Genomic DNA, 16,994 nt, shown 5'->3' with positions numbered 1-16,994 from the left:
TGACTTTGCTATAAATAATTGTCAATGAGTTCTTTGGATGTGACTGCAATTATTCTGGAGATTATTCTTCACCACATATCTTTAACAATATTTTAGCTCAAAAAATTAGTAAATAATCACACAGAAGGGGTAAGTTAGAAGGTATCCCTGGAGGTCATCTAATCCACCCACCCTGCTCAGAGTTCCTAGAGTGTATTACTTGGGGTTGTGTCCAGATGGCTTTTGAATATCTCCAAAGAAGGATACTCCACAATCCCTCTGGGCAGACTGCTCCAGTGCTAAGCCACAGTCTCACAGTAAAGAAGTTTTTCCTCATGTTCAGGTGGAATTTCCTGTGTACATCAGTTTCTGCCCATTGCCTCTCATCTTGTTGCTTGGAACCACTGGGAAGAGTCTAGGTCCATCCTCTTGACACTCTCCCTTCAGATACTTACTTATATACATGGATGAGGCCTCCTCTTGGTCATCTTCCTGAGGCTAAATAGGCTTGGCTCCCTCAGCCTGTTCTCATGAGAGAGATGACCCCATCCCTTAGTTATCCTTGTTGCTCTCCCCTGGGCCTGCTGCAGGAGCTCCAAGTCTCTCTTGTAGTGGGGATCCCAGAACTGGACACAGCACTCCAGATGTGGCCTCACTAGGGCTGAGTAGGGGGGCAGGACCATCTCCCTCAACCTGCTGGCAATGCTCTTCCTAATGCATCCGAGGATACTGTTGGCCTTTTTGGCCACAAAGGCACACAGCTGGCTCATGGACATCTTGCTGTTCACCCCAGGTCCTTCTCCATAGAGCTGCTTGGACCAGCTATCTTGGACCCCTTGTCCCTCTAGGGCACGTTCCCATGGGATTTTTCAAGAAGGTCACTGAAGACGCCACCATTAGCTCTCCTGAAGTCCAGGGTTGTGATGATACTCATTGACATGCTTCTTCTTCACAGGATACTAAGCTCCATGATCTCATGGTCACTGTAGCCAAGGCTGCCCCCAGCCTTCACATCTCTAACCGTACCTTCCATGTTAGGTAGTATAAGGTCCAGCTGCACACCTTTCCTAGTTGGCTCCTTCACCAGCTGTGTCAGAAAGTTATCATCAGTGCTTTCCAAGAACCTCCTGGGTTGTTTCTGCCTCACTGTGTGGTTCCTCCAGCAGATGTCAAGGTGGTTGGAGTTCTCCATGAGAACCAGGGCCTGTGACTGTGCTGCTACTTCCAGCTGTCTGTATAAGACCTTGTTTGTTTCCTCCTCCTCATCAGGCAGCCTGTAGCAATCACCCACAACACTGTCACTAGTCTGCCCTTCAATCCTAACCCATAAGCTGTTGACTCACTCATCATCCTCCGTGAGACAGAGCTTCATACGTCAAAGTGCTCTGGGAAATGCTTAGCAATCATGAAGCTTCTTAGTCTAAGGAGACTATAAAAGGAGAAGTAGGAGAAAAGATGGGGAATTTCACTGGGTTTTAACAGTGGGATCATATAGTTCTGTTTGGTTATAAGTTTTCAGGTCTGTTTTAAATGGAATTTTAAAGTTGACATTTATTTTATGGTGGTGACTTAAGATCTTACTGATAACTTTTGAAAGTACCTAAAATATTGAAAAATAGGGCATGTATTCAACTTCAACTGAACTCAGTGAAAGGTCTGCTGTTGATTTATGATTCACTAAAAACATCCACGTGCCTGAACTATTCAGTCAAATGTTACTCATTTGGAAGGGCAACTGGTGACAGTACTTGTTTGTGGGAGATTTGCTAGTTCAGTAAGATGTTCTATAATATTTATATAATGTATGATAGATGTATAACTTCAGTTGAGAGCAGAAAGATTCACAGACTGGAATTTCTCCTACTTGCTTTAGAAAAAGTATATGCCAGTGTTGTAATGCCTGTATGAATGCAAGGCTCTTAGAAGAAGATTTCTGCAGCTGCTAGGGCCTGAAAAGTAGTTACTGATCAAGTTATGGCAACAAACAGAATTTAAAGAAAAGAATTTTACCATCTCTTCATGAATCGTTATTATTCAGGCTACATCTATGCATGCGACCATTTTCAAGACCTCCCCTGTTTATGCTGTCTATAATTAATCTTCTGCATTGAAAAAGAGAGCAACTTTGAGTGACACTGCTTTCACAGCTGCCTGAACATTTTTCCTGAGACAATTTCTTGCACTAGGTGGAAACATCCACTTTTAAATGTGGAAAAAATTACTTCCTTAATATAGAGGTTGTAATAAACAAATTTTAGTACTATAGTCTGCTTAGGGGAAGAGGCTTTATCTGTCGTGTCTACACAGTGCCAAATACCATGTTTCTTTCAGTAGGAATTTTAGTTGGGTTGCAGCTATGATACTTTGGGATCTTTATACTGCCTGCTGATCTGTCCTACTCCTTTGAAGCATACTAGTGTTTTTCCTAAGGGTCCTTCCATCACCTCAGGTTAATATGAGATTTAAAGGCATCGTTCCCAAGTCGCATAATTTAACTATGTCATCTTCTGTGGTAAGTCTTGAATCAAGAACAAAGGAGTGTATAACAGGTCTCTAAGGGATTAATTGTGTGAGTGAGGGCTGATTTGCCTTTGGAGATACTTCAGTAGTTCAAGATTCCCTTTCCATCTAAAATTCTCCTTATGTTTTATGGCAGGCACAAATCTACAAGAGGTTGGGTAGAGAGAATACAGTTTGATGGATGAGAGAAACAAGGCTATTTTCTATTCTTGTGGCAGCTCTGACTCCATGTTTTACTATAACTTGACCAGGGAGGCTCCTTACACAGAGTGCTGTTACAGAGAGAGCATCTCTTGTGTTGGGACTTAGGAATATGTTTTACTTCAATACTTTAATATCCAGAACGGATTAGGAAATAATTAAAGCTAACATCAGTAGAATAAGGACATAGTGTTTTCCTAAAACACGTTCCTTAGTTTCTCTTAAAGTTTTTCTCTTCCTGTCCACTACTCTATTTTTATTTCCTTCCCATTGGAGTGATTTTTCAATTCCAGCAGGAAAGCACCCAGTCAGTGTCAGCTGGAACATGCGTACACTTTGTGCATCATTTGGGATGGGTACTTGCATTAGCACTGAGTGATGCAGGGCAATTTTCCTTTTCCTCTTTGCTTGTGTTCAGGGTATTGGCAGTCAGATCCTCTGGCCTAGGATGAATGGCCACAGCTGAAGTCCTGAACTTTGATCCCTTCTGTAGTTATGCAAGGAGCAGCCACCAGACCACCAAGCTAGCAAATTCAGAGTTCTTTCTGAATGTACAGTGACACGTGCTTCCTGCACCGGGTTAGGGAGGTAATGTAAGACTTGCCTTTTACTAGGCATACATTGTTTGAAGAACTGCTCAAGTTATTTTCAAATGGTTTTTCCATTCATCAGACCTGATTCCTGAAGTTCTTTTCTCACAGTTGCCCCAGATCTGCTTTGCTAAAGGAGCTACACTCAGCAGCAAGTAGAATTTTCCAAAATGGGTTTGAGCTGGAGAAGTCTGTGTTCCCTATGCTGCGAGAATTTTCAGGGGCAAATTTCAATGATAAAGGAAAAGGAAAACATACTTTCTTGTTTCAAGTCAGGACAGGAACTTGTCTTCCCATGTGTGGGAATATAGTTTATGTGTATCACTTCACTGGTCACTTTTTTATCGTATTAGGAAAACATTTCCCATGTATCATTAAAGGACTCTTAGGCTCCTGAGTGTGTTGTAAATGCCAGTTTGTCTTTTAATTTTATTTCATTGATGCTTCCTTCCATGTGAGGCTTTTTTTAGTGAGGTATTTGATTACCATTGAAGGCAGTTAAAGTTTTCTCTGCTGACATCTTCCTAAACTCTGTAATTTTATGAAGTTTTTTCTGATTTCCAATTTATCCCAGTGTAGCTTTCATTGCCTGATTTCATGTGGTGCTCAGGCCATGTGATTATGTAGTGTACGTTTTATGAAAATGATTTGGTGCCAGAGGGGAAGCTCAGAGTACAGGAAATCATTAACATGCAAAAAAAACTTGAGCTCCAAAATAGCTTTAATTAGAAGCTTATTTCAAAGAACTACCACCTGCCTCTCATTTTGTCTTTGCATTAGCTCTAAAAACATTGTGGCTTAAAAGTGTGATGTAAATATATTCCTATCCTGCTAGAATAACAAAACTACAAAACAACAGTAGCTAAACTTGTGCTTAAAAGTAGCAGTTTCTGGCTAAGGGGCATTCCTCTTGAGATACAAACTGCTGAAACTATGTAGAGTACACTAAGTGATTCCATCTGATATGCAGAAAACACTGTGGTTTATATTTTCACTTTATAAATGTGTCACTGGCAAGGCCAACTGGCTGCAATAACGTTTTTTGAAATGGACGTTTCTGGTTGAGTATTTGGAAGACTGCATTTCTCAAAGTGAAACATAAAAACTCCATTCACTAGCTACACATTAAAAACAAATGGCTGAAGGAAATAAGTTGACCTATAAAAAGCTGGGAAATAAAAGTTCATACACAATTTAATTTTCTTTAGTTATGCTTTACCTGTTTGGGTAACTGGTGTTTGATCCACTAGTACAAGCTAGTTAAAATCCAAATTTGAAAATTAGTGAGTAGGAACAACACAAATATGATGAACAAAGTGGTGGGTATATTAAGAAGTGCTGCTATGCTTTTAAAGGCCAAAAGAGTGATTGCTGATTCAGTCTTGTGCCTCTGTTTCTCTAGACAGTACAGTTCAGTACTGCAGTGTGCTTGGGGATCATTGGAGTGCTCTAAAGAACTTGTCATATTACGTCATGTCATATTCAATTGTGTCACTACTGTTAAAACAGGAGAGATTTTAACAATGATATTTGCATGTGGTTGGGGATTGTGCATGCTAAAGATGACTGCTTCTATGTTTGGCATGACATGTAGTAGCTTCATACATATTGCAGGAGTGTTTCTATTCATCACTTTCATGATGTTAGGGAATTGGTAAGAATAAGATCGATATTTATAATATAGAGAAGAACAGAAGCTATTGCTATTTGTTACTTAAGCAGTAACACCTCAGCACTTGTAATGACTTTTACTTTTTTCTGTTATTTGAATTGTAATATGTCTACTAGATTATCACTTTGTATCTATTGTATCTGCTATAGTTTTCATCAGAAGAGATGAAACTGTAGAAATTAACAACTTAATTGTATATTTTAGACAAGCTTAAACCCTAAAGATTGTGGTCAGCAGTTGTCTAGGAGACAGTTTTCTCACTACCATCAGTATACAGGAGTACCTGAAATTTAATTCTATTGCAAAATAGGTAAGATTTCTGTGGTAGTAGGGGCATTCACTTTGCAATTAAATGTCTTTTACTTTTGATCTTATATCAAGCAATGTTTTGAACTTTTCAAAATGGAATAGTAACATAGTAAAAATTTAAATATACATAATATTGTTGTTATTTTTTTTTTTTGTGACTTAAATTATTTTATGCAGAGTTTTAATTTTTCATTCTTTTTTCCCCCCCAACTTTATATCTTTCTGTGGAAGAAAAGATGAAAAACAAGAAGCCTTAAATAAAACCCAATGTACAAGTGTGTTCTACTACTGTGCCTTTTAAAATAAAAATTTCAAGCTGCTATCTGTAATCAGTTTGTCTTCAGGGTTCAGGTGCCAGGGAATTCCACCAAAGTTAGACTCTGAAAGTTAAAATTCAGGAAATAGGGCTGTCAGACAGCTGCAGATTTCTTCTGTAGCACGCTACTGATGGTAGGAGAATGCACAGGAGACTTTGGAAGGGGATTTGAAGATTCTCTATACCAAGACTTACAGGGTTGCATTCGTGATAAAGGTGTAAAGTAGAAGTGGAACTGAACAGTTAGCTATCTAAAGTGTTGAGAGGGTTTGCAGTAAGCCTGATGCTGAATGTGAACATATGTGATTTTGAGGTAACAGAGGTAGAATAACGGTGGTCACACAGACACCTGGATTATGAAGCACTGTTTTCTTGCATGTCAAATAAAAATGCCACTAGTTATTTGTAGTAGCCAATAACTATGCTTTAAAATAACCATACCTAAGAGAGTGTGGTGGCAACCAGGGGGCTAGCACCTTTTACTGGATATCAGTGTTTGTACTAGCTCCTAAGGGAACTTTTACTGGTTAATCATTATTTTGTACAGCTGGCTCACTCATACTCTTTCTGGACTGCATCAGCAGTGTGATAATAATTTCAGCAACTATTGGGAAGTGGAAGCTGGGTGTCGTTAACACTGATAGCATACCAGTACAAAACTTCTCAATTTTCCCTACTCTTTTCTGATCAGGAGCATGTGCTAGGACTAAATCCTGTGAAATTTCACATCTTAGAGGAACAGAAATCTACCGTAGATGCCATAGAGTAGTTCAGAGATAAAAGACAGAATGACTTCTTTGAAAATCTGATTTGAATGATTCTTCTTTTTGACATGATCTAGTCCAATCCCACTCCCTGAGCAGGTTCAGCTAGAAGTTGCTCAGGATTGTGTTCTGTTGTATTTTCTGTATGTCTATGGGAGAAGAATTTACAGCCTTTCTGGAAAATGGGCTGTAGTGTTTGATGACCTTCACAGTAAAAAAGAAAATTATGTTCAGATAGAATTTAATGTGATACAGTTTGTTACTGTTTACTTTAGTTCTGTAAGTGGGTGCCACAGAGAAGAGTCTGTCTTCCTCTTGTCTTTTCACTAGAGACTGAAAGATTCAACTTTGCCTCAACCAAATGAACAACATGAATTGCACTTTCAAATGTCCTTCTTATCACATGGTTGTTATTTGTAATAGGGTTTATGACGTGTTGTGAATTACATGCAGAATCTGGAAAAAAGGATTGTACATCTTAATTCTTAGAAAATAGGAAAATCTGAAAAAGAGATGAAGGAGGCAGGAAGGATGCTGCTGCTTTATCTTCCTTTTTTTTTTTTTTTTTTTTTTCTGTTTTTACCTGAAGCTAAGTTTTTATTGTGTATTTCAATCACAAGGACAAGTAATATGACATACTTTCTGGCCTTTTACACTGCTATTTATTTCTAAGTAATTAAAGTTTCTGTGAAGAATCACAGTGAAGATGAACAATGTTTTGCACTGTACGTTTGCTGCTTTTTCAGATATTGAATATTTCTTTGACTTTTGTTACCTTTCCGGAACTGTAAGAATGAAGGTTTAGTCTATTTTTGTTTTGCTTCACCTTCCTATGTTAGAAAACTTATTAAAGGATTGAGGGTGGAACTTAGTGAACAGACAATTTATTTGGGTCATTCATGCATACAGAATCATTCCTGAGGCAAAACAGAGTATTTTGATCGAGGTGAATAGACATTTTGAATTACAAATATTTCATGTAGTCTTTGCTAGATAAAGGCTTATCTATGAATTCAGGAGAGATGCATCTATTGGCTTCAGGAAGTGCTAGTCTTAATGGTATAGCTCTCTTTGAATGCATGAAAAATATTGTTTGCACGAATTGTCACCCTTGCATATGAAGTGCAAACTGCATAATCATCTTCTGATCTCAGAAATCTTCCAATGAGACTTTGAATTTAGATTGCTATACTTGAGGTATGATGAGCCATTTCTTAAGTCATGTCTTGTGGCTGCTGAATAATGCATGAGGCTTGAAGTAATTTACTCCAAGCTGAATTTTGTATTTGGTATTATTTTTAGACTTGCTGGTAATACAGAGTTGGATCTTTTTTGTTCTTTCTTTCCTTGAAGACAGAAAATGTGAATGTAAAATGTGGAAGACATTACCATGGTATTATTTTCACAACAATACATATTTGTAGGACTTCCTGTTATGTTGCTTAAGTAGACTTGAAAGAATAGAATTGGTTGTTTTTAAACCACAGTTGTTATGACTGCTTTTAAGGTATGGAAGCATTTAAGAACCAGAATAATTTGGCATTTTGGGAATATTGAAACATTTCTTTAAACTGAAATAGTAATAGTTATATCCTTAGGAGTATTGTTTTGAAACAAAATATCTTGCCCTTTTTTTTTAATGTATTCTGAATGTTATTCCCCGCCCCCCAATCTAGTTTGTTTATTTTAGAAAGTAAGCTGTTATTGAGGTTGGAATATTTAGTGTTCTTCCTCATAATAAACACTCCCATAAATGAAAATTTGCTTTTGTTAGGATTACTTATATGTACAATTTTAGTTTCCTCACAGTTTTAGGATTAAAATGACACAAATACATTGCTTTGTTTCCTTTGTATGTCTTTTTGTTGCTTCCCTTAGGTCGAGATTTGATCTGCATACAGTCCATGGATGGGATGCTCATGTTATTTGAACAAGAAAGTTACGCTTTTGGCCGGTTTTTACCTGGTTTTCTTCTGCCCGGTCCCTTGGCTTACAGCTCGCGCACAGACTCTTTCATTACAGTGTCTTCTTGTCAACAGGTTGAGAGTTACAAGTATGTGTTTATGTTTAGTAATTATAGTGTACTTTGGTGGTATCATTTACTAGGTAAACACATTGAAAGTAATCTTGTTTAATTTTTAAAGCCTTTACTGGATTATGCAAAAGCAGGTAGTTGCAGGAAAGATGTTGTGTGTTGCTGAGTGATTACTGTCTTGGTACAGTCATAGAACAAAATGTGCTGTGAGTCCTGAGGACTTTATGGTCCTGTTTTATTTTTATAAAGATATTAAGTCTGCTAGCTTATCAAGGCTATGTTGCTCCCAAGTGTCAGGTTTTTCCCTGCTTCAGTTCAGTCTAGCCTGTGCTTTCAGTGTTGGAACATGGATGAAACTGTTGTGAGCTATTTTAGTTTGTCACTGTATTAAGTTTATGGGTTCAACATTTAGAAAAATAGAACAATATGGAAAGTAAAGACTGTGCAAGACATTTGCACTTCCTCTAAGCACAGGGACTATGTATCATAAGGGCAACTAGACAAAAATTTAATAGAGAATAAGAAAGAGAATGAGAGAGATTTTGAAAGACAGACAAGGGGGCATTTGTATTTACTGTGGAGGAGCGGCTTGAATCCATGGGGCTCTCTGATGCAACCACCATGTTGAGAGTTTATCAAGTATCCATCTGTTTAGAATCAGGTGGATGCTTGAACAGTGGGACATTGCGGTGGATGTCTGCTGTGAAGCCTTCCTCAAACAAGGCGTTTCCCTATTGCAGACCCTTGTTCTCACAGAGGAATAATGTTAGGGTTATTGAATCTCTAGGCTTAGCAGTAAATTGGGGTGGGGTGGTGTTTAGGGCAGAACTACTACCTGTGATGACAAAAATACACACCCATTAAAATGGATGAAAAAGTGGCAGAGCTATTAGGCTTACAGAGCCGTAGTTGTTCACAGTTCTAACTAGCAGCCAAAGATAAGGGATGATGATACTGGAGCCAGTATTTCCTTAACATCTTCATCCTGGACAGTAGGACAGAATGCATGTCCTGAAATTCAAGGACAATGTCTAGTTTTTGGAAGTGGCTAATATAGAAAGGAAAGATACGGTTGCCATTCAGAGGAATCTCATGATGCAGAAGTAATGGGGTGACAAGTACCTTAATGATTTTTTTCAGAGGTAATAATATATATTAAAGAAAACAAGAATGCCCCTTTTTATAAATAATGCCCTGGGAATCTAATCCAGGGAATGTTAGTTGAACACAATGCTTTGTCACACTACCCTCTTCTGTCACCTGTAGTTCTCAGGCAATACTCTTTATTTTGCTGCTTAAGATTGATCAGATTATAGATATCGTGTATTGTTTGCTTAATGCAGGACAAGATATATATGTTGCAAGTAAAAGTAATTTAATGGAAAATTTGTAGTTTTCCTAAGAAATTAGAGTAAAAATTCTAATATAGTATTAGAATAAAATTATAATAGAATCTATTAATGTTGTCAAGGAATAAAGAAACATTTTTTTCCTATAAAATGAACATCTCATATGTTTTCCTTATGTTCAGATTCTTGACCTTTACAACAAATATGACTAAAATTTTTCATCAGTCTGTTACTAATTCAAAAGTGTGCCATTCATGCTGTGCGAAGATACAATTTTAAAGGAATTTTTCACTTGGTTATTGGTCTTTAGTGTCAAATGTTAAGACACTAATGGAACTAATCTCTAGTGTGTGTCTGAATTATGAGGATATTAGAACAGAATTAAGTAATTCTTTTAAAGTGAAGGAAATGCTAGGGAGAGAAGAGGTTATTTTTATGGTATTGAATAAAAATTGCAACAATTCTATTTAGTGTTTTTAGCAGAACAAGTTGCCAAAATTCAAACTATCCATCTTCTTATAGCTCTTACAGATCAATGGCTCCATTTGAAAGCAATTTTTATTGTGTTGATCCTGAATTCTTTCAAGATCTAAAAGCAAAATGCCTCTTATATGCTTGATGTGATAACTGAATTGAAAGTTTGTGTTGGTCCTCTGTGGCTTGAGGTTTTTTTCATGCAAGACTCTGCAGGTAGCTGGTACTTAAATATCAGTATGTACTGCTGTTTGATGTGAACTTGATTTGGAACCTCCATATTAAGTCTCTGATTAGTTAATAAAATGTCAAGGTGCTTTCCAAGACTATCAGTAAAATACCATGAAAAGAGAAAATTTTGTTAGGTCAGGTTCCTTCTGGGTCCCTTCCAACTTGACTTATTCGGTGATTCTATGATTCTGTAAATCTGCAACTTCTCTTATAAATGTGTTAAACTGAAAAAGGGAAGTAAATTTATTCATACAGAGGATAGTTAAAGACATCCTAATTGTACTAAAAGCAGTTCTCTTAATATTATTAACCAGGTCACAGCATTCACCTTAAGCAATTAAATTTCTGCCTCCAAGTACATAGTTTACTTCTGGAAGTAAAACAATTTTAGAAACTAAAATCCTTCAGTAGCACTTCATGTTGAGGTGGAACTTCCTGTGTTTTACTATATGGCCATTATGCTGTATCATTTTGCTACACCACAATACATGCATGAAATGTGAGGAATATTGTTGTTATCATTTTAAATCTCTAATTTTGGCAGTGAAGAAAAATATGTCTTGTTAGTTTCGATTGAATTGGAACATTCAGAACTGTGTTGGTTTAAGCTTAGGAGCTGATGGCACTCCGTGATTTCAAGAAATAAATGCTGTCTTTTGGATAAGTTTATGTTGGGTCTCATTCTATTGTTTATTTCACTTACGTAGAAAACTTCTGTATTTCACAGATTATCTATGTGCATACACAGGAAGTGGGGTAGATCAGTGAGTTACAATACCAGCACAAATTCAGGAAACAGTTACAAAAGAATCAATGAGGACACAGTTTGACCACTGAGGATTGCATAGGTGTGAAGAGGACAGATGTGCAGAGCTTTCATGCCAGTTGCTATCTTTTGTTCAAGTGTTTTCATTGCCAATTTTTCTTAGTATGGTTTGTTGGCAGTTAAAATAATAAACCTCCCACAAACCTTCCAACTTCTGCTAAATGTGCCACCTAATGATTTCAGTTTACTGAAGTTTCTTAGATTGCAACCACTTAGTTTACTTAATGGAGGTGCTTGCCAGTTAAAATATTAGATAGAGCAGACTTTCTGAGTAGCTTAGGAAGTTTTTAAAAATCTTAATAGGAGCAAAAAAAGTCATTTTATATTAGAATTCCAATTTCACAATTTGATAATTGGTTTCTTCTTTGTGGTCTGTATTTCTATTCCCTAATATTCAGACTATTGAATTTATTTTAATTCTGCATGAAATCTGAATAGAAATGTTTGTTTTAATTTCTACCTTTATACTTAGCTGCTATCCTGCTCTTAATATTAGTCTTAACATCTTTGCTGATGATAGATATGTTGCAGCAGACTTTCTAATCATCCTTTTAGACTGTGATTTTACTGTGTATGTATACTCATGATAATTGTATTTTATTTCTTACTTAAAGTAAAGGTATTAACTACAAAGATATCTTTTTTTTTTTTTTTTAATCTTTTTAAACTGCCTGTAACAGATACCAAGTGCTGGCATTTGCAACAGATGCTGATGAGAGACAAGACACAGAACAGCAAAAACTCAGTTCTGGAAAAAGACTTGCGGTAAAACCTGTTTATGTTACATACCCTGTATGAACACTGCACAAATATTGAAATGACCGATGCTAAGTAAGGAATGGAAACATTGTCTGCTGACAAAGGACCTGATCCAGTTGCTGCTAAAGGCAATGGAATGACTCCAGTAGATTTCTATTTAGGTTTCTTTGGGCCTCAGTTGTTTGAGGCTGGGCCTTAAAACTTGCTGTTGTTCTAATGAGAAAAGAAAAAGAGGGAACTGCACTGGAGATAACTATTTCCAAGGCAATCTTCGTAATACAGAACCTACACTGTAGTAAAACAGATAAATAGGTACACCTGAATTATTGCTTATGTTTTTAAATGAAGTCTAGTTGTGACTTTGTATTGTAGAAAGTTAATCTCATTCTCCTTGGGGAATCCTTTGTACTCAGAGAAAAATTCACAGTGAAATGTTTCCATAAATAGTCAGTGTCCTGAACTCTTTTTGTCAAAAACCTGTGGATTCAATAGTCTTCTGGAGGTCTCTGTCACTAATTTGTTTAATATTTGAGCTGCCTCCTCTTAAGAGGAAGAGAACTTAATTCTTTGTGGTCCTGCAGTAGAGTTGCTTGTCTGCTAAATATACTGCATATATAAAATGCTAGATTCAGCATATTTCGGGTACAGCAGTAAAGTATTGGGAGAGCATCTTCCTTCAAGCTGGCTAATTGTAGAATTTTTCAAATACACGTAGGCTGAATCCTACATGTAGAAGTAGGAGAAGGCAATTTATAAATAAAAAATCTGGAGACTTCATCAGATATACTGCAAATGAAACAGTTTTTTAAAATCTAAAATGTGAAGCATACATGGAAACAAACTTAATAATCTCGATTTTTCCCTTTAACTTTTAAGATGGCACTTCCAGTTTCATACATCAGATATGCCAGGATATTTGCTGACACATCCTATGCTCTTTAAGTGAAATGATTGATACTGTTCCTATAGGAAGTGCTGACAGTTAACTTTGATATATTTTTACTTCAGAAATTCTAAATTTCTGTTTAACCAGCTTGGCAGAAGTCAAAAGCATTTTTTGGATGTGTATTTAGTTGAAATTTCTCAGAGGAGCTGAAGAAACAACCCAATGAAATGTATCAATAAGCAGTAGTATTGTTTAAAGAGAGGTGAGGTAGGATTTGTAAGTAGTTGTTTAGTATATCAATGTATGTAGTTGGAGAAGTAAACAAACTATGACATACATGAGCATTCTCCAGATTAAAGGGTGTACATGAGTAACTGCAAGCATAAATATTGGCTTACACACCTAAAATGTTTTTCTAGTTTTCCATGTATATGTATTGGTAGAGTAAGTTGTTGCCTTTTGCTCCCTATCCTTGTCCTTAATAACCAAGGACACATACAGAGGCAGATACTTAGCTGAACTGCATAGCCAACAATTCATGACTATTTTAAAAAGAAGACATTTTTGCTGCTTGAGTCACCTTAAGGAAAGTTACAAACTGCCCTCAGAATAAGAGGATAATTCTCATCCAGAAAAAGACCTTGATTTTGCTTTTCTATCTATGTTAATGATATGTAATTTGATTAGTTCTGAGCCTTCTCAAAGTTTTGTCTTTAATGTGTCTTTAGCTGTCAATTGATTTCTGGAGCATGTTTTTTCTTTTGAAGGTGGATTGGGTCTTAAACATCGGAGAGCAAGCATTGGATATATGCGTTGTCTCGTTTAATCAGGGAGTTTCTTCTGTTTTTGTGCTTGGTGAGAGAAACTTCTTTTGCCTTAAGGATAATGGGCAAATACGATTCATGAAAAAACTTGATTACAGTCCGAGTTGCTTCATTCCTTACTGTTCAGGTTTGTAAAAGGAAGATTCCTCTTAACCTTATCTTGGTTGCTTTTAGAACTAAAAGTTGTTTATTTTTTTTTTCCCCCACTAAATAAATATATTTTTCCGAATAAGCAGATGGGGCATTGTGCAGCCTGGTCTAGTGGAAGGTGTCCCTGCCCATGGCATTTAGGTTAGATATTAGGAAGAAATTCTTTACTGTGAGGGTGGTGAGACACTGGAACAGGTTGCCCCAGCCCTGGCAGTGTTGAAAGCCAGGTTGGATAAGGCCTTGAGTGACCTGGTCTGATGGGAGGTGTCCCTGCCCTTGGTAATGGGAGTTGGGACTAGATGGTCTTTAAGGTCCGTTCTAACCCGAGCCATTCTATGATTCTGTATTTCTATGATTTGTAGAAAGGATGTGAAATTGGAGCTCTCTTTTTGAACCGGGCAAGTTTATTTCAAATGTTACTTTTTGTGAAGTGCCATAATTTTTAGAATCTAAATATTTTCTTATCACCAAATTGAGGTACTTGTCTAGTGCCCAGGCTATCAAAGCAACAAACACAGAAGAATGACAGTCTTTGGAAGAATAAACTAGTGTTTGAGGACCTTCTATTTGAGAACCTTTTGATTTATGACCTTCTGATATTTACAGATTCTTAAAAAAAAATCAAAGTTTATTGTTACTACATTGGTGGAAACAACTTGGTTAGATACTTGGTTATAAATATAGACTCTTAATACCTATTCTCTTTTAATGTTTAAAAAAAATCTCATAAATTTTTGACACTGTGTCTCCTTTTGAGCTTAAAATACCATTTTAGTCTTTATAAATTTGATCTTATCAATTTTCACATATTATACTTTCTGATTTGAATTATACTGTAAATAAACCCTATCAATGCATAGACATTTAATTGGTATTGACAAGTTAATGAATTAATGAATAGTGTAAGTGGCAGATATATTAATCAATGTGTATTTTGTCATATTTATCTTGGCATGCCAACATGGCCATTATGAGTTTTTGTTTGTCATGTTTTAAATTACCAAACATGGCTGGCCAGAACCTTGGAAAGTTGGGGCATATATTGTGTAATATGCAATTGAAATTGGTATCCATAATTAATTACATATGTCCTTGGTTAGTGTCAATGTAACTTTCCTATCTTTTGACACTTTATATTAAATTAATTTATAATAACTAATGGCTTAAAAATAAAAGAAAACATAACTATATAAGCCTCGAAGAAAAGTTCTGGCTTTTGAAAAAATCTTTCAACCTAAATTTTTTTTTTTAATCTTTGAACAGTGCAAGAAGGAACAATAAACACTTTAATTGCAAACCACAGTAAAATGTTGAATGTTTATCAAGATGTTACATTGAAATGGGCCACTCAACTTCCCTGCATTCCTGTCTCAGTAAAAGTAGCGAATTTTCAGTAAGTAACTTGTTAAAGTTTACTTTTTACTTAGATTAATCTCTGGTTGTGTAATTTGCTTCTAGATCCTAAAAAATAATTCTGAGGTATGTAACAAATAAGGTAACTTTTAAAAGGAAAATTCTAAGTGTTGTTCCTTTGTTTTGTAAAATGTTCATTTCATTAATGAGTGTACTAGAACAATACTAGAATTGCTCTATTGTGCTTTAGGTTTTGTGTTTTTCTTGACTGAGGTTTGAACCTGGAGTCTCATAGCTCCAGTCCAGTAGCTTCTTTTGCAAAAGAATGAAAAGTGTGGTTGTGCAATCTGGCAAGGACCTTCCCTGAGACAGGAAAATAGGGAATCTCACTGAAAATCTGTTCTTCATTAAGCATTTAAGAGCATATGCATTCCAGAGATTATTTATTGGAACGGATTATTAAAATCCAGTGTTAAATTATGGAAATTAAGGAATTGTTTAAATTGCCCAGGGCTGCACTGCAACAGACCAAAACTTTTTGTAAAAGAACCATAAGACAGATCAGGGAAAAACTGTTTGGGTGGGGGATTGGGCGAAGAGAAGCTAGGACATGTTTAAAACTTGCACCAAGACTGTAACTGAAATAAGCAAACTACAGAAAGGTTCAGCCAGTGTTTTTATACAATTGAATTTTGCCTGTACTGTGTGCCCCCAGAGCTGGGCTGGGTGCTGGTTGCCCAGTGCCTATGACCATAGAGGATGCAGTAGGAGTATCCTTGTCACATTAATCTTCTGATCCCCAGCAGGCTGGTGGCTGCTGGGCCAACATACGCTGGATTGCTAAACACTTGACTATAAACCCAGCATTTTACCTCCAAACTAATGGAAATGCAACATCTGACTAAGTAGCTTTAGTGACTTGTGCAGAGTAATCTGAGGGATATTTGTGTTTTGTTTGTTACTAATAGATACCTATTTTTTTCAAAATTATTCATCGTTTATTTTTTTCTTAGACTCTGGAGAGTGTTGGGCTGGCTTTCATCCATCAGGTCTTAACAAGTGAAATATAATGAACAGTCTCACTGGGCCACTTAGTATAACCCAGAAGTTAATTATGCAGGATATGACAGTAGAGCTTTTGAAGTATGGGAAAAATATTTGCTTTACAAAAATTTGAAAAAAACCATTGATTTTTACAACAGCAGGTTGTACTAACATTTGTATATACAATTACTTGTTTGGAAACTCATTATATTGAATCATCTGTTTCAATAATTTGTCTAAAATGTTTATGCAGATTCTGCCTGTTCCCTGTGAACTTCAACACTCAGAAGTTTGATATTAGGGAGAAATTTGAGAGCCTAAATCTGTCCCAGCTCAGTTTGCTAGCTAGATTCTGAATTCCCACAGAGCTACTAATGCCAGGGTTTGACTTGGGGTTGTGTTCTTTAGCAGGTAGAGAGACAGCAATATAGTTATGCAGACCTCTTTATAGAGGTACTGATAAATGAAGGAACATCTGTGTGCCTACACCCAGTGGCCTGAAAGGCAGGAAGAGGTCCAGGGCTGTGTGTTTCTGAGCTATGCTTTTGTCTGTCTATTGAAAAATATGCAGTATGCTTGTACTTCCTTCTGGCATTAAAAAAAGAAAACATGAGCTAAACAGCTAAACTGTAGTAAAGCTTGTAGAGATAGTAATTTGGCTTAAACAGGGCATATGTGTTTGTTTTGGTGTTTCTTAAAAATAATTTGAAAG

General features: G+C 36.5%; 1 protein-coding gene across 4 annotated transcripts in view; it reads left to right on the top strand.

The window, feature by feature from the left end:
* Positions 1-16,994, top strand: part of BBS9 (Bardet-Biedl syndrome 9) — a 291,720-nt gene that overhangs the window by 21,771 nt on the left and 252,955 nt on the right. For all 4 annotated transcript variants that reach the window (XM_042043379.1, XM_042043378.1, XM_042043382.1 and 1 more), the window contains 4 exons: positions 8,230-8,404; positions 11,947-12,031; positions 13,679-13,862; positions 15,149-15,278. In XM_042043379.1, the coding sequence (XP_041899313.1) occupies positions 8,230-8,404; positions 11,947-12,031; positions 13,679-13,862; positions 15,149-15,278 (574 nt within the window). The remainder of the gene's footprint in view (positions 1-8,229; positions 8,405-11,946; positions 12,032-13,678; positions 13,863-15,148; positions 15,279-16,994) is intronic.

This window comes from Corvus kubaryi, unplaced genomic scaffold, assembly GCF_017639235.1.
Source record: "Corvus kubaryi isolate FWS band 111438036 unplaced genomic scaffold, C.kubaryi_AGA036_p1.0 37398, whole genome shotgun sequence".
NCBI lineage: Eukaryota > Metazoa > Chordata > Aves > Passeriformes > Corvidae > Corvus > Corvus kubaryi.
The sequence above is the reverse complement of the archived record's forward strand: the minus strand, read 5'-3'. Positions and strand labels throughout refer to the sequence as shown.